A 25,651-nucleotide genomic window follows, 5' to 3' on the forward strand; every position below is an offset into this window, starting at 1 on the left:
TAATACATACATCAGTCAAGGGTTGCAACTGAAACATCGAGTCAAGCCAGAATATTGCCACTATCAGTCTTAGTCATTGTTGTTGATTATATGAAGACTATGTGGAACCAAAGATATCGGTTTTAACGTTTTTTGCTTTTTTATGCTATATGTATCAATAAAGTTTTGATGAAGAAGTTTTTGTATCAGAAAACGGCATCTCATTTCCTCTTTTTTGCAAACTCTGAGTCCTTTCCATAAAAGTAATAAAGATCTAAGTGGGCAAGGTGGACTGCCTCTTAAAAAGGACTGTGCTTTTTGGCCCTTTTTGCTATATAAAGGACTTAACCCTATTGTATTCTTATAGCTGTCCAATCAAATTCATCAGGTGATATGTAAGTCAATGGCATTTACTGTCACTGGACGAACATCTCAAGGAAGTTGTTAGTAGACCCCCTAGAGTCAGTTTTAGGAGGGGTTATACAATTAAAAGGATGTTAGTCCATAGTGAATTTAAATCAGTATAGGAGAAACAGGTAAACAGGCTTACGGAGAAAAAATGGAAAGGGAACTTCCCGTGTGGCCATTGCTCAGCTTGCAAATTCATGAAGACGGGCAAAGTGGTTCAGGTAGGAGGCATTACGTGGCAATTTATTAATTGTAGGTCCAGATATGATATGTGGTGTATTGCATTTGGTGGCCCTGTGGGAGATTCTACATAAAAGAAACCACTCAGCCACTCAAGAACAGGTTCTTACAGCATAAAAGATCGATCAGGAACAGGGTGGGATCCACACCGTATGATCGATCATGTAAATTCATGCCATGGAGGTGAAGCGGACTGCCTAAAAGTAGCTGGCCTTTTAAAATTTTCGGATATGGCTAGAGGGGGTTCAAAAGAGGAGTTGTTACTGTATAAGGAAGCCTCCTTGATATCTATGAACAATGCGTTGGGGAATCTGGGTTTTAAAGACAGAAATGAGATTTCAGCTTTTTTAAGATACATGAATCAGTTTTTATCTGCATAGAATTGTATGTATGTATATATTGTTCTTCCTCTGAAGGGTTAATGCTTAACCCTCCTGGCGGTTTGCAAAAAAATCGCCAGGGGGCAGCAAATCTTTTTTTTTAAATTTTTTCATGTAGCGAGACAAAGTCTCGCTACATGATAGCCGCTGCTCAGCGGCATCCCCCCAGCCCCTCCGATCGCCGCCGGCGATCGGAGATCCGGAGATCCCGTTCAAAGAACGGGATCTCCTGGAGGGCTTCCCCCGTCGCCATGGCGACGGGCGGGATGACGTCACCGACGTCATCGACGTCGTGACGTCAGAGGGGACTCCGATCTGCCCCATAGCGCTGCCTGGCACTGATTGGCCAGGCAGCGCACGGGGTCTGGGGGGGGGGGGGGCGGCCGCGGCGAGAGGAATTGCGGCGGATCGGCGGGTAGCGGCGGCGATCGGGCACTGCACGCAGCTAGCAAAGTGCTAGCTGCGTGCAGCAAAAAAAAAATTATGCAAATCGGCCCAGCGGGGCCTGAGCGGTGCCTTCCGGCGGCATAGCCCGAACTCAGTTCGGGCTTACCGCCAGGAAGGTTAAAGAACAAGCGACACCCATGCTAACCGAGATATAAAAACCACATATATAAGTAAATAAATACTACCTCTACTTACATAACAGATGTATTGTGCTATCCACGTAATGATTCCTGTGAATTTTACAAAGGAAAATCAGAAAATCCTTTTCTAGGCAGTGGCCATCTTGCCAAGCTAATGCTGACATCATATCCTCCCTGACTCTTCTCTCCCCCCCCCTCCCTTCTCTTGCTCGTTGTGTATTCATTAGCTGCCCTCCTCCCAGAGTCTTTTTTGTTATTTACACATCCAATCACTGAGTCACCTCAGCCTTGCTTGTAAACACAAGTGATCAGCTAGGCAGGGAAATAAATGGAAGAGGAGGAATATATTATAGATAAAAAGAACTCCCAGCATTCAACTTTTTGGCACTGTTTGGCATTAGTGCCAGTGCTCCTATAGTATGTAATAACTCCAAACCATAACAGCAGAAAAAAAGTTTTGAATGCAAGATTAGCATCTTTATCACTTAACCCCCTTGGCGGTATGAAAAATACCGCCAGGGGGCAGCGCAGCAGTTTTTTTTTTAATTTTTTTTTTTTTTAAATCATGTAGCGAGCTCAGCGGCATCGCCCCAGCCCCGCCGATCGCCTCCGGCGATAGGCGATCAGGAAATCCCGTTCAAAGAACGGGATTTCCTGGAGGGCTTCCCCCGTCGTCAGGACGTCATTAGGAGACCCGATCCACCCCTTGGCGCTGCCTGGCACTAATTGGCCAGGCAGCGCAGGGGTCTGGGGGGGGGGGGGGGGGGGGGGCGCGCGCCGCACCGGATAGCCGCGATCGGGCGCGCGGCGGCGGCGATCGGGGTGCTGGCGCAGCTAGCAAAGTGCTAGCTGCGTCCAGCAAAAAAAAAATTATGTAAATCGGCCCAGCAGGGCCTGAGCGGCACCCTCCGGCGGCTTACCCCGTGTCACACACGGGGTTACCGCCAAGGAGGTTAATACACTCAGAACAGTTGCTGTTGAAATTTGATTTTTATGGTGACAATACCGCTTTAATGCTGGGTACACGCTACGAGACTTTCTGGCCAATTTACTGTCAGATCGATTATTTCCAACATGTTCGTTTTCCTAACAGATCGATTTCCGAGCACTTTAATAGGAAGACGATCAGAAAATGCTCGTAAATCGATCGGAAAGCAAATAGAACATGTTGGAAATAATCGATCTGACAGTAAATCGGCCAGAAAATCTAAGTGTGTACCCAGCATAAGACTGTGTCTGAAGTGTATGTGCCTGCCCTCATAGATAGGTATATAGGTGGGGTTTGGAGAGGAAGGGGTGCGCATTGGTGTCCTGAGGCGTGGGGTCACGCAAAACAGCTGTCGACACAGGCATATTTGTAACCTGTTGAAAGTTTTGTACCGTGCTTAAATAAATTACTTCTGCATTGGAGTTCTGGAATCCGCCTTCTTCTTTCAACATTATACAACCATAAAACTCCTGGCAGAGAACAACTTCTGTGCAGGGGATATGTAAAAAATTTCAATATTTCATGTATTTTAACAATAACAATCGCCAGCGATCAGCAAATCGCTGAAAAATCACCCAGTGTGAACTAGCCCTCATACTTCATGTGCTTGAGTGTGACCATTTAGCAAACTTCTGATATAGTACATACTAACCAGCAAGTTCATGGTGACCCAGAACTCATTGGAGTGTGTAAGGGACTACAATGGTCCTAAAAGCCCCCTTACTAAGATGTTAAGAAAAACAAAAATTTGCTTTCCTAAAACAGAAAGAATTTGCGATAATTCAGGTTGGAGTGAGCTCGAGATGTCTCCCAGAGCACCACTGCTGAATATATGCAAATTAACCATTGTGCCCTTAGAAGCTATATATGCAAATTAACAATGGTTAATTTGCATATATTCAGCAGTGGTGCTCTGGGAGACATCTCGAGCTCACTCCAACCTGAATTATCGCAAATTCTTTCTGTTTTAGGAAAGCAAATTTTTGTTTTTCTGATATAGTAGACTCCTTTGCTCGGTACCTATAAAGGGATACTGTACAATAAAACAGAATGTGCACGTGCTGAAACGTCAGCTCTAGTAAACGCCCTTGTTTGTTTACGCACGTCACTTCCTTGTTTCAGCCCACCTTCGAAACGAAACGTCACTCACAACCCGCTCTAGGAAATGTTCTTGGATTGCGTGCGTCACTTCCTTGCGTTCCAGCCCACGCCTTCCCTCCGCTGCGTGAGCATACGGGGCCTCTTCAATCATTTAGTTGTCCTAAAAGAAGCCTGAGTAGATGTTTGGCTGAATAGGCCCGGATAGGCCGTGTCTTCCGTAGGAAAGCCATTTTGTGTAACGTCCTCGTCTCTTCCGGAGTGGTGCGGCGCGGCGGGCAGGGATTTGGTGGCCTATCGCAGCACACAGGCGTCTTGTGAGCGCTCGGATCCGGGGTCCTTCTTCAAAGTGAGGACGGTGGCCGCCAATATGTCGTCTAAGAATTTTCGCGTCAGTGACGGAGATTGGATTTGCCCGGATAAGAAGTGAGGGCGGTTGCTGTGCGGGCCGGGGTGGTGTTGGGGACTCTTGTGGGGGGTGAGGGGAGACTTCGGCGTGTACAGTGCGAGGCCTGAGCTAGAGTGACTGAGGAGGCCCGGGGGCTGTAGAGCTTGTGTAGGCCACTCCTCACTGCTGCCCTCAGCTCTGTGAGGAACCACCAGGCCTAACTAGAGATTATATAGTGCCCAGGCAGCTCAGGGTGACCTACAACCACGGGGAGAGTATAAAGGGCTAACAGACCAGCAAAAACCCTCTTACTCAAAGGTCAACTGCAGTGAGAGGTATATGGAGGCTGCCATATGTATTTGCTACATATCTAATCTTTCCTGGACAGAGATGGCGGCATACCTCTGGGTTAGGCTCCACCCCCTGACCCCAATAGGACAGCTTGCTTATAAAAACAAAACCCCGCCTTCCCCCGCCATTCTCTTTTTTCTGTCCTCTCATGGGCAGGTTTGCTTTTATTTTTTCTCTCATTTTTTTATTTTTAAAGCTGCCATTTTTGTTCCTTTCTTTGAATTTTTGGGCAGTTTGACGGGTTCAGCCTCTCCCGTCAGGCGGTACGCATTGCGGCCTCTAAATGGGGCTTAAATATGCGAGGGCAATCCCTTTGTTGCCGCCCCCCTGTGTGCTGTGAGCCGTCTTACCCAGCGAGAGTGGCTGCTATCTTCCGCCCTCTCTCCTTTACCTTCCGGATTGGGCGGCAAGTGACGTCAGAGGATCTCGCGAGATCCGGGCGTTCATTTAACTAGGCACATTACCAGGAAGTATTGTGCAGGACGCCAGAGCGGGTGCAGTGGGCTTGCTGCGGTACCGCTTTGCTCCGATCCAGGCTGCAGTTGGAGTGTACGCAGGAGGACCACCCGGTGCAGGAACGACAAGGTATTCCGCCAAGTCTGCAGGAGCAGGTGATATTGTTTTTGGTTACCTTTTGGATTCATCTGATGTTTGGATTGTTTGCTTTTTTAAGATGGAGGATGCGGATAAAACTGCCTCAAAGAAACAGATGAGGTAATGAGGGATTATTTAATCGCTCTTGATTCTATCACAGCACCAGGGTGTATATTTAAAGTTAATTGCACGGGCTTAAAAGAGGGCTATTTTCTCCCATCAGTAGGAGTGGATGTTTTAGTGGAACATATCTTTTTGTGTTTCCACAGTCCGCTTGATGGAGAAAGGAGGAGTGAGGGGTCTAAAGGGCGCCAATCCTCTGGAAAACTTCGATCCCCTTCGAGGTCAAACAGAGATGAAAGATCATCTAGAAGGGATTCGCCCAGAAGACAGAGCAAGAAACCTGATAAAAGACAATCGCCTAAGGAGCATCAGTCTAGGAGACGATCTCCCAGTAGAAGCAGATCTCCTAGGAGATATTATTCAAGCAGATATTATTCCTCACGCAGGAGTAGGTCTCCACAGCGCAGAAATTATTCACCAGAATACAGATCTCACAGACATAGACGCTCTAACAGTCCTTATGAGAGACGAAGATCTTCTCCAGGACCGAGCAAAGCACAAAGATATTCTCAGCCAGAAAAATCAGGTTGCTGGTCATGTGGGCAGGCAGCAATGCCTGACAAGATGGTATGCGAGACCTGCTTTATGGAGCTGGGCAAAGAGAAGGAGTCAGATAATCAGCAAGTAATGATGTTTATACAACAGGCGGTTCAAGAATCATTTGAAAAATTGGCTGCTACTCAGGCGCCTGCAGTTAACCCACAGAATCAGCCAGAGGAAGCTTCTACCTCTGCGGGTCTACCACCAGTAGGCTTTGACTTCGCACTAATTCCAGCCTTTGTATCGGAAGTGAAGTCGGCGATAGGCTGGGAAGAAGAGGGAGCAGCACAAGAACCGGATAAATATTATCCCCACCTTGACAAACAACCAAACAACTTTCCCTTTATGAAAGTGATTAAGGATATCTTTCATAAAGAATGGAGCAAAGTAGAACAGAAGCCGTCTTTGGCGAATAGATTCACAAAGCTTTATCCCTTCAATGAGGATGATGTTAAGATAATGGAGTCTCCGCCAGTGATAGACGCCTCAATAATGAGGTTAGCCAGGCACGTAACTCTCCCTATGGACAATGCAATTTCATTCACCAACCCTCTAGATAGGAAGATCGATACGGATTTAAAGAAGGCTTTTCTGGCAGCCGGAGCCGCTTGTAGACCAGCAGTGGCATTGACTTCTTTGGCAAAGGCGGCGAAGGTGTGGATAGAAAATATCGAAACAGCTTTAAATTCTGACACTGACAGAAGTGAAATTATAAAGGCATTGGATGAGTTGAAGTTGACCAGTGAATTCATGGGAGAAGCCGCTATCGACACCATCAGATCATCGGCAAGAGCAATGCTCCATACTGTGACAGCAAAGAGGGCTCTTTGGTTAAAACCGTGGTCGGCAGACCAATCATCTCGGAATAATTGGTGTAAGATTCCGTTCGACGGAAAACACCTATTTGGCCCTGAAATGGATGGCGCAATAGCAAAAGTTACTGGAGGAAGGTCCGGATTGCTGCCACAAGATAGAAGAGCTAAGCCCTTTCGCCAACAGTCAAACACAAAACAATCAACAAGCAGATTTCAGCAGGCAAGATCTTATAAACCAGGGAAGCAGTTCAACAGAAACTGGAAAGGTTCACAGTCTTCCTTTCTCAAGTCAGGAAAACCTAAGTCCACTCTTAGTTCCGGGCAAAATCAGAAACAATTCTGAAGGTACGTCCACCCGGTCTATGCCAGTAGGAGCAAGATTGCAATACTTCTGGAGAGTCTGGGTGGAATCGATAGAAGATTCTTGGGTGCACAGGACTCTAAGAAAAGGGCATTCGTGGAAATTCAAGAGAACTCCACCAAAGAGAAAGTTTATAGAAACAAAACTACCAAGAAACGGGCTGAAGGAAAAAGTATTGATGGACTATGTAGACTCATTAGCCCAAGTAAGAGCAATAGTTCCAGTTCCATTCAAGGAAAAGTTTTCAGGGATTTACTCACCTTTGTTCGTAGTTCCAAAAAGTTCAGGGGGATGGAGACCAGTGTTGGATCTCAAATTTCTAAACAAACACATAAAGATCCATCACTTCAGGATGGAGTCTCTGCAAACCATAATAAAATTGGTGAGAATAGAGGACTGGATGACGACCATCGATCTGTCAGACGCCTATCTCCACATTCCAATAAAAGACAGTTTTCAGAAATTTCTCAGATTCTCAATAAAAGATCACCACTGGCAGTTCCGGAGTCTTCCTTTCGGTCTGTCAACGGCTCCAAGGACATTTTCCAAAGTCCTTCTCCCAGCAATTGCCTCATTAAGACGCAGAGGTCTGAGGGTATTTCACTATCTAGACGACATTCTGCTAGTTCATCAAGATCGGTCAGTCTTACTACAGCATCAGAAGATTCTAGTAGAGGAGTTGCAGAGACTGGGTTGGATGATAAACTTTCAGAAAAGTCAACTGAGACCATCCCAAGACATGATTTTCCTGGGGGCCAGGTTTATTACCAAGGAGAACAAGATATGCCTTCCAGATCAAAAGATAGTGATTATTCAACAGAAGGTCAGAACGTTCTTAGCCCAGAGGGTAGTATTAGCCAAGCAGTGTCTGAGTCTCCTAGGAACCTTTTCATCGGCAATACCGATGGTGAAATGGGCACATTGGCACATGAGAGTGTTACAGATCTTCTTCCTCAGATCATGGAACAAGCGGAACCAATTTCAAAGGTTTGTTCTACCTCTGAAGGTGAGGAACTCGCTGTGGTGGTGGACGCTGTCAGCCCACCTCAAGACGTGTCACCAGATACAACAGCAGATTCCGGTAGTGATAACCACAGATGCAAGTCTGCAAGGATGGGGAGCACACTGCAAGGGATTTTGCGTACAAGAGAAGTGGAGAGTCCCTCGAGTAGAAGTCGCTTCAAATCTCCTGGAACTAAAGGCAGCCTTTTTAGCTTTAAGGGCGTTCAGTCATCTGATCCAAGGGGAAGTAGTACTTCTCCAGATAGACAATACTACAGCGGTATCCTATATCAGGAGGCAAGGGGGGACAAGGAGTCAGTCCCTCTTAGAAGTAACAGCCTACATCATGGACTGGGCTCAGAAGAACTTGTCAGATTTGACAGCTGTATATCTTCCAGGGAAACAGAATATCCTAGCGGATCAGCTGAGCAGACACTTCTCCAGTACCCACGAATGGTCACTGAACCACAAGGTATTCCAGCAACTTGTTCTCAGATGGGGATCCCCACAGGTAGACTTATTTGCTTCAGTCAAGAACTCGAAGGTAACCAGGTTCTATTCACGCCTTCACCATCCAGAGGCTTTAGGAACAGACTGTTTCTTGCACCCGTGGACTTTCAATCTCGGGTATGCCTTTCCACCGTTTCCAATGATAACAAAATTCTTGCAGAAGTTAGCGAGGGAATCATGCACGATCATTGCTATTGTGCCCTACTGGCCGAGAAGACCATGGTTCACACTACTATGGGAACTGAGTATGGAGGAACCATGGAGCCTTCCAACGATTCCAGACCTGCTCTCGCAGGGAAGCCTGCTGTGTCCAAATGTCAACAGCCTCAGTTTAACGGCATGGAAGTTGAAAGGGAAAAATATAGGTCCCTTGGATGTTCTGAGGAAGTGATTAGTACTATGCTGCAGGCAAGAAAGAGATCTACGAATTCAACATACCACAGAATCTGGGAGAGATTTGCAGCATTTGCTACCACAGAACGTTTTAATGTGTTGATGCCTAATGTCCATCATATTCTAAACTTTCTACAAACAGCAGTGGACAAGCAGTTGAGTTTATCAGCAGTCAAGGTTCAGGTCTCGGCTTTATCGGCCTTAACAAACGAAAGATGGGCCTTGAATCCGTTGGTGATGCAGTTCATACAAGGAGTTCAGAAGATTAGGCCTCCGAGAAAGCCTTTCTTTCCCCAGTGGGATTTGTCTCTCGTATTGCAAGTTTTATCAGAGCCTCCGTTTCATCCGGTGGAATCTGCTTCCCTGTGGAATATAACTTTGAAAACTATTTTCTTAGTAGCCATAGCTTCTGCAAAACGTGTTTCAGATCTGCAAGCGCTGGGGTGTTCACAGAATTTACTTCAGTTTTTCCCAGATAGAGTTGTAATCCGACCGGTTATTGATTATATCCCAAAGGTCGCTAGTTCCTTTCACATAAATCAAGAATTGACTTTGCCAACATTCCCAGTGGAGCATGAATGTCACCCAGTGGATGTAGGTAGAAGCATAAAGGCTTATTTAGACAATACAGCCTCTTTCAGGTCAACAGATCGTCTGTTTGTAAATATTCAGGGTCCAAAAAAGGGAGCCTCAGTTACGGCCAAAACAATTGCTAATTGGCTGGTCAAGTTGATTCAGCAAAGTTACAAAAGTAGAGGTTTAGAAGTTCCAGTCGAAGTTCATGCACATTCGACCAGAGGAATGGCTGCCTCTTGGGCGTCATTCACGAAAGTCTCAGTTGATACAATCTGTAAGGCCGCAAGTTGGTCATCTCCACATACTTTCCTATCCCATTACCATGTTGATCCTGCTTCTCTGACTACATTGAGTTTTGGGAAAGCTGTTCTGTCGGCAGTTGTAAAATAAAATATGTTGTTTTTGCATTTCCCTCCCTCGTGTTGTGATTTTTTATGTCCCAGAGGTATGCCGCCATCTCTGTCCAGGAAACAGGAAAATTGAATACTCACCTTCCGGTAATTTTCCTTTCCTGGAACAGAAGATGGCGGCATACGAATCCCACCCTCCTGTCCATTCGAGGACTGATTTTCATGAGAATGGCGGGGGAAGGCGGGGTTTTGTTTTTATAAGCAAGCTGTCCTATTGGGGTCAGGGGGTGGAGCCTAACCCAGAGGTATGCCGCCATCTTCTGTTCCAGGAAAGGAAAATTACCGGAAGGTGAGTATTCAATTTTCCTGTTTCAGTTCTGACAATATTGTCTGAAACCCTTTATCTGCTGCATGCTTGTTCAAGAGAGCCCGAGGGGGGCTCATGAAGTGAGAAAAAAAGATGAGAGAGAGGGACACTTAAAGAGACACTTAAGCCAGGAAAAAATTAGTTTTACTCACCTGGGGCTTCTGCCAGCCCCCTGCAGCAGTCCTGTGCCCTCGCAGCCACTCACTAATCCTCTGGTCCCCCGCTGCCAGCTAGTTTCGTTTTTGCCGACAGGCCCGTCAGGACTGGTCGAGCGTAGCTTTTTCTGCATTCTTGACTGTAATTAACCCCTGCAACACCCCTGATCACACCCCTAGTCACGCTTACCATAAAGATTACATAAGTAAAATATGTTGTTTTATTATTCAAACCACATTGGTCTTTTCTATCCTGGTTCGTTTTCCTTCATATTAAAGTGGATCCGAGATGAACTTTTACTCATTGCAATAATTGTGTTCCTTTCCTATTGTTTATAGGGCATTCCTCAAGCCAAATACGTTTTTTAGTTTTAATACCCCAATTTCCTATAAACTAAACAAGCCACACCCACAGCTTCTCCAGAGTGCCTTGGCGCTTGCAAGGGATTGTGGGATTTCAGTCTGGGCAGGTGAAAAAGGTGTTACTAGCTATAGATTTCAGAGGCAGAGTTTTCACAATCTGAGAGCTGCAGTGCAGATACAGATCAGTTGCCTGTGTAATGGAGGAGATAAGAGTGGAGTTTTCACAGAATATGCAGATTAGCATGCCTAGATACAGATAAGCTTGCCTGTGTGTGTAATTGTGTAATAGTGACAAGCAGAAAACATGTCTGCTCCCATTGTATCACAGGAAAAAATATTAATATACTGTTGAAGCTGTTTGAAGATAGATTTGCTGTGTAAACTATCTAAACTTTAGATAAGATATATAGACAAGTCACTTGTTATATTTAGTTTTTCATCTCGGATCCGCATTAACATTTTAAAATTAGTAATATATCAATTGAAAGGGTGGGAATAAAGTTTAGAATCAAACACATTTTTTTAGCAGAGAAATATATATTTATATAGAAAGAGGGACAAATGAGTAGGAAAGAGGGACAGGGCTCCCAAAGAGGGACTGTCCCTCCAAAGGAGGGAGAGTTGGGAGCTATGCTACCTGATCTGGGGGGGCTGTGTGGATCACGTAGCCTCCAAATCCGTGGGCCGCAATGATCCGCTTACACTTTTATGACCTCTGGGTCGTGCCGCTGGAATGAGAAATTAATTCTCTCATTCATAGCGTGTGGGGAGGTGGGGGAGTGGCAGGGGGCATGGTCAGGAAGAGGGCAGCTCTGGAAACCCTGCAGGAATGGGCATTTTAAACATTGAATCCCTCTTCAACATGCATAGCAAAAAAATTGAACATCCGTGTTTTTTTTTAGCTATGCTTCGTCTCTGGTTCCCTTTAACAGGCAATAAATATGTCAGCCTCCTTATCCCTCTCACTTCAGTTGTCTTTTAAAAAGCAGTGCTAAATATTATTGTGCTACCGAAAGCTATATATAATTGTGCCTTTGTAAAGTGACCCTGTAGCTAAAAAAAACGGGGGGGGGGGGGGGGGGGGATTTTACCTACTAGCTAGGTAGGGGAAAGCCTCTGGGTCCTAAAGAGGCTTCCCCCTTCTCCTTAGCAGACACCTGAGAGTCTTACATGTCGCTGCTGCGTGCATGCCCACTAGTGGCTTTCCGCTCTGGTTCCTGTGGTACTAGCCAAGCCCCATCAGGTCCGCTGTACTACACACAAGCAAGCCGCCTGTGCTGTATAGCAGACCTTATCATTCTCAGCTATTTCCGATGGACCCCGAGGGGAAAGTCGCTGGTGCATTTGCGCAGGCAGGCCAGTGTTATTGTTGTTGGGTTTTCCGGGCTGGCAGTGCTGTATCAGGCTGGCTGAGGAGGGTGGGGGAAGCCTCATTGGGGTCCAGAGGTTTCTCTCTCCCAAGGTATCTGTTTTTTATTTTTTTCACTTACTGATTCCCTTTAAAACAGGAGGTATTTGCAGTAATTTTTATTTGCAATAGTTTTAATGCAAATCTGTGACTTTGCAAATACACTAGACTCGTTATAGTAAAGTATGTATGACTAACTCGGACATACTGTTTTGTTTTTTTTGTTTTTCACGGCGCCCGCGCTGCATACGGTCTGGTTTAAGGTTGACTGTTTTTTAATGACCTGAAGGAGCGGGCCTTGTCCCATGAAACACGTTGTCAACAGTAAAACCGATATTTTAAATAAAGGCTCCCTGAATACCCCTCTTGAGAGTCCTTCATAAGAGGTAAGATACCTCTTTTTTTCTTTTTAAACGTTTAATATTTATCTTACTATACATACCTTTTGGGCGCCTCCTCACAACCCTGTTCCAGTTCGGACATAGTAAACTACTTTTCCTGGTCCCTTGAAGTTTCACTATAAAGAGATTCTACTGTAATAAAAAGTTAGATACCTCAGGAGTCTGAAGATTCTGGATACTCCAGAGGGCTCTCTGGCCCTTCTTGGGTCAACTGATGGTCACCAGGACACTTTTCTTTCTCACGTACATGAACAAGCATAACTGCACTGTCGTCCGTGGAGCGCACCCTAAGTGGCTGCAGCCCTGTAGTGCTTTTAATCCGCCTGGAGAAAAACGTGATATAAATGTTCTGAGTCTTGTCTTGATGGCCCGTGCTCATGCACAGAGGTATAAGCCATGTGCAACTGGCTCCATGCTAGTGTGTAGGAGTGGTGCAGATGCGCAAAAAAACGATTGACAAGTCCTTGTTGATTGGGTCCCGGCGCTGGAACGGCAAGCTTGCGTAGGATGGGGGTAGCCTCCTGATGTAGTTAATAAATCTTCCGGCCGGGAGATATAAAGATTGCATCTCTCGGCATGCATCAGCGTCTGGGAATGTCACATCTCCCATGATACACCAGTGACAGAGAAAGATTTGGACTGTACTTTGGCAGCAGTGACAGCTGCAAGACAGACACCCTCGTCGATGTGTGTGTGGGGGGTTCTGATGTTGTCTTTGTGGGGGTTGCCCACAAAGCCAACAACATTTACGAACATCTCATATTTTTATGTACATGGTACTCAGGTAAAGCTGAATTATTCTGTTTTTAAAGGAGTCCTCAGGCAACTAAAACGCAAATCTGATTTACTTACCTGGGGCTGTCTCCAGCCCCTCGCAGCTGTCTGTCCCACGCTGAGAGCTCTGTTCGCAGCCACCGGCCCAGAGTCCCCACACGGTGCAGAGGACGACCTCGAGGTCGTCCTTACGGCGCCTGCGTGGAGCACCGCAGACAGCGTGGGTTTGACTCCTAGCGGCGCTTCACACAGGCAAAGTAAGTGGGGACCCCGGGCCGAGGGCTGCTAACGGAGTGCTCCCCGTGGGACAGACAGCTGCAAGGGGCTGGAGAAAGCCCCAGGTAAGTAAATCAGATTTGCATTTTAGTTCGCTGATGATTCCTTTAGGCTACTTACACACCAGGATGTTGCATTTAGGGGACGTTACAGGGCACATAACGTGCCCCTAATGCCACGCCTGGTGGTGTTGGAGCAGGACGCTACCAAGAGCCGCGTTACAAGCAGCTCTTGGTGCACCTGCGGAGGCGCTGCGGAGACCACGTGAGCGGAGCTCTCCGCATCGCGTGGTCCCGCCAGCCAATCAGCGGCCGCTCCTGGAAGTAAACACTGCAAGTGCAGTGAATATAAAGTAGCCATGTGCCTGGCTACGTAGCGGCCTCTCCCTGCCTCCTCTCCGCCCCTAAAATTAAAAAAACTACCCGTACTGAGCATGTGCAAACAGTCTAACGCGGCTTAGCCGCGTGTAAAGTACTGCATGCAGTACGTTGTCTTGACGTGAAGCGTTACTGTGTACCGCAACATAGGCACTGTGAACAGCCCATTGATTTTTCATTGCTGTGCGGTGGGGTTGCGTTACAGGCTGCTCTAACGTGCGCCTGTAACGTCCCACTGTGAAAGCAGCCTCAAGGTTAAAAACAGAATCTCATGTAATATTGACCACCTGGTCTGAGTGTTGCAGGCTCACCTGTCCACTGCCACACCTTCTTCTGTGTTCCACCTCTTTCTTTATTGCCACCAGGGTTCCTGTACCATGTGACCCTGTTTCCTATACTGATGTTATTACATGGTTGGAGACTGGTTGTCAGGACGATAGAATGCCGCTACTGCCATGCTCCTGACTGAGTGAGCCCTTTCGATCGAGATATTTCCAGCATGCTGTATCGGACGTTTGGGCCAGAAATCGATGGAAACAATGATCAGGTGGCCATGTTGCAGCACTGATCTTTGCCAGATTTGATCATTATGATTTAATCTGCGTGATATCGATGTAGCAAATCAAGTAATGTATGGGCACCGTAAGTTGTACTGATGACCTTGCTCACCTCCTGTCCTGCAATCAGCCAAGCTGGAGAAGCCTCGACCAATATTTTACTTGCAGCGTGCATGGTTGCTACAAAACTATAGCCCATAGAAATTAGGACCTGATTGGATCTAGCTAGCAATGATGTGGTTCTGGATCCCAGCAGAATGCTCAATGATGTGGAGGGGAGGAGGCCACACAACACATACATGCACAACCGAAAATAGCTGTGCTGATAAAGACTTGTAAACGTTGGCAATTGTTTACACAAATCAATTTCCCAGTAAATAATCAATGCTAAACTAAAGGTGGCCATACACTTATAGATTGTCAACAGATTCGAACATCAGATTTCTGTCAGATGCCTGTCAAGTCGAATCTGACAGGAATCTGATGTGTGCCACACACTAGGAACAGATTTCCAACAGATTTCAGAATGAAATTGATTGAAAATCGATCAAAATGCATTATTGCACCATTCGATCCAATGCAACTCTATGGGCCAGATCTGCAGATTGACCTGGATTTTCCATTATGTCGAAATCGGCCACAAATTGAACGGCCATCGATTTCCGTTCGATGGCTGAAATCGACCAATGTATGGGCCCCTTTACTAGTGTGGTTTGCCTTCTTAAAACTGAAGGTACTTGTGATAATTCAGATTTAAATGTGTAACTGTGGTTACCCACAATCCACACTGCTGAATATGCAAATTCTCTTTATGCCCCTAAAGCCAGGCTTTCATCCAGAACCACTGGTGTATAGCAAGCCTATAACTTTTGAAATTTACAGAGTAAAATAATCAGTCGCTCAGAAATGCAAAAGCACCGTAATTTCATGTGACAGCTCCTCTGACTAAACCTTTGTTCCATGCAATGTTTTCCATTGATCATATAGGACCAATAGATATTTACCACCCAGTGTAATCGGTGAACCTTCGATGAAGCCAACGCCTTCTTAAAGGAGTTATCAGGCAATCTTACGAAAATAAGTGCTATTTACCCGGGACTTCCTCCAGCCCCAAGCTCCCAGCATGTCCCTCGCCGCAGCTCTCCCTTCAGCTGTTCGCCGCAGCTCCGTCCCGGCCCACGTGGCGATGACATCAAGGCAACCTCCAGGTCGGTCTGTACTGGGCTTGCGCGAGCGGCACTGTCAATCACCGCCACGTGAGCCAGAGCGGACTGCGTGCGCACAGTAGTGCTGCGACTGCGCAGTAGTACTGCGACTGCGCAGTCAACCCCACCCCTCATGTGACTGTTTGGCAATGGCAATTAAAGGGCCAGTGCTCCTAAGGTATGTAATAACTCCTTAACAGCAGAAAAAGTTTTGAATGTGTAGATTAGCATCTTTATCACTTAAAGGGATACTGTAGGGGGGTCGGGGGAAAATGGTTTGAAGTTACCCGGGCTTCTAATGGCCCCCCACAGACATCCTGTGCCCGCGCAGCTACTCACCGATGCTCCGGCCCCGCCTCCAGTTCACTTCTGGAATTTCTGACTTTAAAGTCAGAAAACCACTGCACCTGCATTGCCGTGTCCTCGCACCCGCTGATGGCACCAGGAGCATACTGCGCAGACCAAAGACCATACTGGGCTTGTGCAATACTCTCCTGGTGCCATCCCCCCCCCACACACACACACACACACACACACACACACACACACACTCCCTTTAATACACTCAGACCAGTTGCTGTTGAAATTTGATTTTTATGGTGTAAATCCCGCTTTAATACATTACCTCTCCTCCAGGCACCTCTTCCGGGTTCTTGCCACACATGGTTGCCACCACATTGGGCAAGAACCAGAAGAGGAGTCGGACGGGGAAGAGGTAATGTATTGATGCAGGGGCCTGGGGGTACATTTACACTATGGGAGGGGACAGTGGCCGGGGGTTTCTGTAGCGTTCATCGCTCGCAATTATCTCATGCCGTTACCTCCGCGCACCCGATCCAGCATGTTGGCTTGCTTTGTCTGTCTTTTTGGATGTGCTAATAAGTTTCTTGGATTTTACGTTATGATGTGCTGGGGGCTTCTGTGCTGAACTTCTATACAGTATAATCTTGTTACAGTAAACTCTGACATAGTAAACATTCTGGTATAGTAAACTAAGTGTCCAGGTCCCGGCCAAGCCCCATTATAAGTATATGGGAGTAATGCCTGGTATAGTAAACCCTGATCAGTGTTCTCCCCAGGCTCTTTTAGCCGAGTGCTCCACCCGGCTAATGTTGGTGACCACCCGGCTGTCATAAGCTCGCCTCACCTGCCTCATATGCTGTACACAGAATTGCGCAGAGCCCAGCTTCTGCATTCTCCGGCTGTGGCCCGCCCGGCTAATTTTGGTTAGCACCCGGCTGTCATCAGCTCACATTCTCATCTGCCTCATATGCTGTACACAGAATTGCGCAGAGCCCTGCAGAGAATTGCGCAGAGCCCAGCTTCTGCATTCTCCGGCTGTGGCCCACCCGGCTAATTTTGGTTAGCACCCGGCTGTCATCAGCTCACATTCTCATCTGCCTCATATGCTGTACACAGAATTGCGCAGAGCCCAACCCCTGCATTCTCCCGTTGTGGCTACTTTTTCATGCCACCCGGCTGGAAAAAATTTCTGGGGAGAACCTCTGATACAATAGAACTTCTGCTATAGCAAATCTATTTTTTGGCCCTTTCGTTCTTTGTCCGGCTGCAGAGGAAAGTTGGCTGGCTCATGCGTCATACGTCAGCCGAAAACCCATGAGCCGTGGTCGGTGGGCAGGCTGGCAGCAAATAGTAGCCTGCTTGCTATCTCTACTTCACTCTGGGCCTGCGTGGATTACCTCAAAAGCACCAGTCAGTGAGATCTATGCTTCCTGTGTAAGCTGCTATCTGATTACTGAGGGAATTGCCTGTCATCTGTGACTTGATTGTGCATGGCTGCAACGTTACAGTATCATACAGGCTGCACACACATGTGGATATAGGAGCACACTATCAGTACTGTACCTGAATTAACTGACAAGACCTATGCTTTCTGTGCAAGTAGCCCTCTGATTACCGAGGGAATTGCCTGTCATCTGTGACTTGATTGTGCATGGCTGCAACGTTACAGTATCATACAGGCTGCACAGACATGTGGACAGAAAAGCATACTATCAGTACTGTACTGTTATTAACCGGTAAGACGTATGCTTCCTGTGCAAGCCATTACGGTTGCATGCAAATCCTGTATATTTCAGGCAGGGAACACACTTGACTGTTTTCGTACGTGTTTTCTGCACAGAAAAACTGAGAACTCATGTTAATCAATGGGCTAGTACACACTTAATATTTTGTTCGCACGCAGAAAAAAAACATTCTGCATCATGACTCTGCACATTTTGTCAGTTTTTTGTATCAATTACATCAGCTGCTATGAAAAAAAGCGCGCGTTTTCCTGCATAGAGACACACTTGGTGTGCAGAAAAAGTATGCAGGAAAACGCGCGCAGAAAACTGAAAGACAAGTGTGTTCCCTGCCTCATACTATGCAGTTTGATGCATTGAAAAGAAAAAATGACTCCTAAATATTGACTGGATTAAGATCCAGTACTATAGTATACTTTTTATGCTCAAGTATGACCATTTCTGAACTAGTAAACTTCTGATATAGTAAACTACTTTTTTTCCTTGGAGTTTACAATAAAGGGATTCTACTGTATCTTTAATTTCATAAGTACGCCTAGATGTATTTTTATAAAATGGGAACATTGTGTGTGCTGCATTGTTTAACTTTTGGTTGTATAAATCTTTTGTGATATGAAATGGGGCAAGTACCGTACAGACTGCCAATGTCATTATGTATGAAAGGGATTATGTAAACGGTAGGCTATGAACCACGGTCCAGAAATGGATATATTTACAGTAAATGGCGCAATGTTCCAGATATATTCGGCCTATTTACTGTGCATAATTAATTCCTGTGTCTGATCCTGTCATTTTAATGATTAACTTTACAGTGAAGGTCGTACATTGTGTACATTATCGCATATATTTGCCATAGATTGTGTACAGTAAAAAAAAAGGATCTTGGCTTTTTCGAGAAGGACCATGTAGGATTATTGAGTGCAAGTTATATATAGAGGTTCCACAAATAGAGTACATTACCTAACTGTTCTCCTTTTCCCTTAGATGTGGCAATGTAAACTTTGCCAGAAGGACGAGCTGTAACCGGTGCGGACGAGGTGAGGTCTTTACTATCGCTGTTTGGTTTTTAACCAGACAATTCCTGCTTTTGAATGTTCATGGATCTCATTTTCCACTTAGACAAAACAACAGATGCCAAAATGATGAAAGCTGGAGGGACCGAGATCGGCAAAACTCTGGCGGAGAAAAGCCGCGGATTGTTCAGCGCAAACGACTGGCAGTGCAAAACGTAAGAGTTTCTTGGCTTTGTGAATAAAAATGTTTTTCACCTCGGGTATCCTTTAAAGAGAACTGTAACCCAGGATTGAACTTTATCCCAATCAGTAGCTGATACCCCCTTTCCCATGAGAAATCTATTCCTTTTCTCAAATAGATCATCAGGGGGCTCTGTATGGCTGATTTTGTGGTGGATTAGCAGGACTGCCAGCAACTGGTATTGTTTAAAATGAAATAAATTTGTCAGGCTCCATACCCCATACTTGCTCCAGTTGTCCTTTAAAAGAAAATAAATATGGCAGCCTCCATATACTTCCTGCTTCGGGTTCCCTTTAAAGATACACTTGCCCCTTTTTACACTTTAAGATAGACGAACTGTGGACCAACTGAGAAATAAACATCTATTCTAGGAAATGTAGCTTTTGTCCTCCGAACTATTGCTCTACAATATTCAGAACTGTCCAGAGAAAGTGATGTTGTGCCTGCGCTAAAATAATCTTTTTTTTTTTTTTTTTTTTATTCTTCTATTCTAGTTGTGGGAATGTAAACTGGGCCAGAAGATCAGAGTGCAACATGTGTAATACACCAAAGTATGCCAAACTGGAGGAGAGAACAGGTATGGCTGCACAGGGCCTATTGCCCATCACTTTAAAGAGACACTGAAGTCTCCCTGCAAAGTTCCTCGACTTGATTTTCCTGCCTCCTATCCAGACAATCTCCGCCTCTCCCTGCCACACTCAGTCTTCTTTAACTGAGAGGGGGAGGGGAGAGGCGGAGATTGAGTGGAGAGGAGGCAGAGCTACTGCACACAGCCCTGCCTCTACCAGGAAGGAAAATATGCGAGCCCTGGAATTTTGCAGGGCTATTTCTGGGCAATAAATCACTTGTTCTGTCGCGGGAATGCGACAAAACCACTTAGAATTTAATGCTGAAGAGGACTGAATAAGAGAATAAGGTAAAAAAAAAAAAGACGTCAGTGTCTCTTTAACACCATATATGAAGCATGAGTGCAGATTTCAGTAAGGTGTGAAAACTAGGCATGGGTTTTCAAGTAGCAATCTATTCGAAATCAAAATTAAGTCTAATGACTTTGCCTTTGACCGCAGGATTGGGGGGGAGGGGCGGGTTAACTCACCCTGAAGTCTTTGGGCTGTCTGCGTTTCATTACGCATGACAGGTGTAATGAAAGCTGTGTTCCACCACGCACTTCTGCTCTTTGTTCTTCCGGCTTGAAAGAGGAACACGTCAGTAAATAATGCAACGCGGCTTTCATTACGCCAATCATGGGTAATGGCAGGCAGACGGCCCGAAGACTTCTGGGTAAGTTAAGCCCCCCCATCCCGTGGTCACAGGCGAAGTCATTAGACTTCATTTGAATTTCAAATTCGAATAGATTACTACCCGAAAGCCCATGCCTAGTGAAAACCAGCGGTGATCTATGTGCAGGTTATAGCGGCCTCACTGAACATCAGGGCATTAGGCTCTAGTTGTGACAATTGAATAATATAGTAGACTCTCATTATAGTAAACTCTAATATTGTAAACTCAGTCCTCAGGTCCATGTGTCTTTTTATAAATATACAATGTTTGATCAATTCTGATATGATAAACTACTTTTTCTGGTCCCTTAGAGTTTACTATAAAGGGATTCTACTGTACCATTATTTGTATTCTACATCCCCCCCCCCCCCCAAAGTGAGAATTGTTTTATCTGCTTATTAGATGGCATAATTATAGGCAAGGCCTACTGAATCATACACCTTATCTAGAAGTACAATTGAAGGCGTCAAAAATAATTGCTAAATGCAGAGTTTATTGTCCCCCTCCCTACCTCTATCTCCGGAAGCTTCCAAGTGCTGTACATTGTCCCACTTCCCCCTCAGAAATAACAAACTATTGCAGACTGGGGCCTTAAAGCAAACCTGAAGTGATGGCAAAAAAAACTTGCCTAAGAAAATACTCTCTCCATCCCCTTGTTCCCCCGCTTTCCCTTTTATAAAAATGTACGCCTTTGGGACTCCTCTGCCAGCTTCGGAAACATTTGTGCCCTTGTGTGCATCCAACGACGGGCACGCCCATACTACAAATATGCCTAGACTGGCATGTGCTCAGGACGGATCACCCATACTACACTTACCCCTAGACTGGCATGTGCTCAGCACGGATCACCCATACTACACATATGCCTAGACTGGCATGTGCTCAGCACGGATCACCCATACTACACTTACCCCTAGACTGGCATGTGCTCAGCACGGATCACCCATACTACACATATGCCTAGACTGGCATGTGCTCAGGACGGATCACCCATACTACACATACCCCTAGACTGGCATGTGCTCAGCACGGATCACCCATACTATACATACCCCTAGACTGGCATGTGCTCAGCACGGATCACCCATACTACACATATGCCTAGACTGGCATGTGCTCAGCACGGATCACCCATACCCCACATACCCCTAGACTGGCATGTGCTCAGCACGGATCACCCATACTATACATACCCCTAGACTGGCATGTGCTCAGCACGGATCACCCATACTACACATATGCCTAGACTGGCATGTGCTCAGCACGGATCACCCATACTACACATACCCCTAGACTGGCATGTGCTCAGCACGGATCACCCATACTATACATACCCCTAGACTGGCATGTGCTCAGCACGGATCACCCATACTACACATACCCCTAGACTGGCATGTGCTCAGCACGGATCACCCATACCCCACATACCCCTAGACTGGCATGTGCTCAGCACGGATCACCCATACTACACATACCCCTAGACTGGCATGTGCTCAGCACGGATCACCCATACCCCACATACCCCTAGACTGGCATGTGCTCAGCACGGATCACCCATACTACACATACCCCTAGACTGGCATGTGCTCAGCACGGATCACCCATACTATACATACCCCTAGACTGGCATGTGCTCAGCACGGATCACCCATACTACACATACCCCTAGACTGGCATGTGCTCAGCACGGATCACCCATACCCCACATACCCCTAGACTGGCATGTGCTCAGCACGGATCACCCATACTACACATACCCCTAGACTGGCATGTGCTCAGCACGGATCACCCATACCCCACATACCCCTAGACTGGCATGTGCTCAGCACGGATCACCCATACTATACATACCCCTAGACTGGCATGTGCTCAGCACGGATCACCCATACTACACATATGCCTAGACTGGCATGTGCTCAGGACGGATCACCCATACTACACATACCCCTAGACTGGCATGTGCTCAGCACGGATCACCCATACTATACATACCCCTAGACTGGCATGTGCTCAGCACGGATCACCCATACTACACATACCCCTAGACTGGCATGTGCTCAGCACGGATCACCCATACCCCACATACCCCTAGACTGGCATGTGCTCAGCACGGATCACCCATACTACACATACCCCTAGACTGGCATGTGCTCAGCACGGATCACCCATACCCCACATACCCCTAGACTGGCATGTGCTCAGCACGGATCACCCATACTACACATACCCCTAGACTGGCATGTGCTCAGCACGGATCACCCATACTACACATATGCCTAGACTGGCATGTGCTCAGCACGGATCACCCATACTACACATATGCCTAGACTGGCATGTGCTCAGCACGGATCACCCATACTACACATATGCCTAGACTGGCATGTGCTTAGCACGGATCACCCATACTACACATATGCCTAGACTGGCATGTGCTCAGCACGGATCACCCATACTATACATACTCCTAGACTGGCATGTGCTCAGCACGGATCACCCATACTATACATACCCCTAGACTGGCATGTGCTCAGCACGGATCACCCATACTACACATATGCCTAGACTGGCATGTGCTCAGGACGGATCACCCATACTATACATACCCCTAGACTGGCATGTGCTCAGCACGGATCACCCATACTATACATACCCCTAGACTGGCATGTGCTCAGCACGGATCACCCATACTATACATACCCCTAGACTGGCATGTGCTCAGCACGGATCACCCATACTATACATACCCCTAGACTGGCATGTGCTCAGCACGGATCACCCATACTACACATACCCCTAGACTGGCATGTGCTCAGCACGGATCACCCATACTACACATACCCCTAGACTGGCATGTGCTCAGCACGGATCACCCATACCCCACATACCCCTAGACTGGCATGTGCTCAGCACGGATCACCCATACTACACATATGCCTAGACTGGCATGTGCTCAGCTCGGATCACCCATACTATACATACCCCTAGACTGGCATGTGCTCAGCACGGATCACCCATACTACACATATGCCTAGACTGGCATGTGCTCAGCTCGGATCACCCATACCCCACATACCCCTAGACTGGCATGTGCTCAGCTCGGATCACCCATACTATACATACCCCTAGACTGGCATGTGCTCAGCACGGATCACCCATACTACACATATGCCTAGACTGGCATGTGCTCAGCTCGGATCACCCATACCCCACATACCCCTAGACTGGCATGTGCTCAGCACGGATCACCCATACCCCACATACCCCTAGACTGGCATGTGCTCAGCACGGATCACCCATACTACACATATGCCTAGACTGGCATGTGCTCAGCTCGGATCACCCATACTACACATATGCCTAGACTGGCATGTGCTCAGCACGGATCACCCATACTACACATATGCCTAGACTGGCATGTGCTCAGCACGGATCACCCATACTACACATATGCCTAGACTGGCATGTGCTCAGCACGGATCACCCATACTACACATACCCCTAGACTGGCATGTGCTCAGCACGGATCACCCATACTATACATACCCCTAGACTGGCATGTGCTCAGCACGGATCACCCATACTACACATATGCCTAGACTGGCATGTGCTCAGCACGGATCACCCATACTACACATATGCCTAGACTGGCATGTGCTCAGCACGGATCACCCATACTACACATATGCCTAGACTGGCATGTGCTCAGCACGGATCACCCATACTACACATATGCCTAGACTGGCATGTGCTCAGCACGGATCACCCATACTACACATATGCCTAGACTGGCATGTGCTCAGCACGGATCACCCATACTACACATATGTCTAGACTGGCATGTGCTCAGCACGGATCACCCATACTACACATATGCCTAGACTGGCATGTGCTCAGCACGGATCACCCATACTACACATATGCCTAGACTGGCATGTGCTCAGCACGGATCTGCTCGTCTTCGGAAGGTCTCGGGGGATGCAAGTATTTCTGAAGTGTGCAGGAGTCATCCCAAAGAGTGACAGCAGTGGAATGAAGGGATTGAGAGAGCCAGGGGTGTAACTAGAAATCACTGGGGCCCCTTGCAAAACTTTGCCCCCTCTCTTTCTGCACAGGTAAACTGAGAACCAATGTTACTCATTTGTGTTTTCTCACATGCAAATAAAAACAGCAGTGAATCACCGCAGGCATTTTCTCTATCAATTACATTAGCTTCTATGATAAAAACATGCATGTTTTCACACATACAGACACACATGGTGCACATAAAATTGACAGACTAGTGTTTTCCCAGCCTCAGCTTTATTATGCTCACTCTGTCCATCTCTGATGGAGCAGAACTGGCTCTGCAGACTCCTCCAGCATCACTACAGTACACAGCACTTGGGGGGGGGGGGGGGGGGGGGGGTAGAAGGGCTGGGCACTGAACACTGAATAGGGACTGTCTGCAAAACTTTGTAGGATTCATTATCAGTGGCTGAGCAGATGCAGTCATTAGAACAATTGTGCAGAGGGCAGAAAGCTTTTTTCTCTCTCCGTGTCCTTAGATGTCAGTCTTTCAGGACAGGGAAAATAAACTTCTCCCTCCACAAGGCCCCCTGTCAACCCTATAGGGGTTGATTCGCAAAACTTCTTAGAATACCCAAGGAGCTCGGGGGGGACCCAAAACCACTAGGAAAGTATAGGGGACCAAAAGAGACTAAAAAGCCCTCCTACTAAACAGCAATGCTTAGTGTGGTTTGCCCTCTTAAAACAGAAGGTACTTGCGATAATTCCGCTTTAAGTGAACATCTGTGGTTTCCCACAATGCACTGCTACTGAATTATCGCTTTTCACTTCACCTTTATAAAACCTTTTCACCATCCAGCAAGAAAACAAATACTGGAAGCAATTATCGACTTTTTTTTTTTTTTCGCTTGAAGAATGAAGAAAAGTTACTTTATAGAGAAGTGGAGTTTGTTCAAGAAATAAGTTTTTGTGAATAAACCCATAGCGCACTGGTGTAGAACTCCTGCCTTCCGGGGCCATATCCATGCCAGTGTTTAGGATGGACTGAGAAATGGGAAGATGGGTTCTACTTAAAGGACACCTGAAGTGAGAATACAGAGGCTCCCATATTTCCTTTTTAAACAATACCAGTTGCCTGGCAGCCCTGCTGATCTATTTGTCTGCAGAAGTGTCTGAATAACACAAGAAACAAGCATGATAATCTTGTCAGATCTGACAATAATGTCAGAAACGCCTGATCTGCTGCATGCTTGTTCAGGGTCTATGGCTAAAAGTATTAGAGGCAGAAGATCAGCAGGATAGCCAGGCAACTGGTATTGCTTAAAAGCAGATAAATATGGCAGCCTCCATATCACTCACTTCAGTTGTTCTTTTGGCCGGTGCATTTGTGATGTGGTGCCCCATTGCAACGCACAAAACATTGTTCATATGACCCTACGCAGAGCGTACAGGGTCATATGCATAGCGCAGCCCCACCCGCATGCCCACTGTCCAGTGAAG

General features: G+C 46.6%; 1 protein-coding gene across 1 annotated transcript in view; it reads left to right on the plus strand.

Moving 5' to 3' along the window:
• Positions 1–3,820: 3,820 nt before the first annotated feature.
• Positions 3,821–25,651, plus strand: part of ZRANB2 (zinc finger RANBP2-type containing 2) — a 47,163-nt gene continuing 25,332 nt past the window's right edge. The window contains exons 1-4 of the mRNA XM_068239228.1: positions 3,821–4,106; positions 18,596–18,648; positions 18,731–18,839; positions 19,360–19,442. Of these exons, the coding sequence (XP_068095329.1) occupies positions 4,051–4,106; positions 18,596–18,648; positions 18,731–18,839; positions 19,360–19,442 (301 nt within the window). The 5' untranslated portion in view covers positions 3,821–4,050. The remainder of the gene's footprint in view (positions 4,107–18,595; positions 18,649–18,730; positions 18,840–19,359; positions 19,443–25,651) is intronic.

Source organism: Hyperolius riggenbachi, chromosome 6, assembly GCF_040937935.1.
Source record: "Hyperolius riggenbachi isolate aHypRig1 chromosome 6, aHypRig1.pri, whole genome shotgun sequence".
Classification (NCBI taxonomy): Eukaryota; Metazoa; Chordata; class Amphibia; order Anura; family Hyperoliidae; genus Hyperolius; species Hyperolius riggenbachi.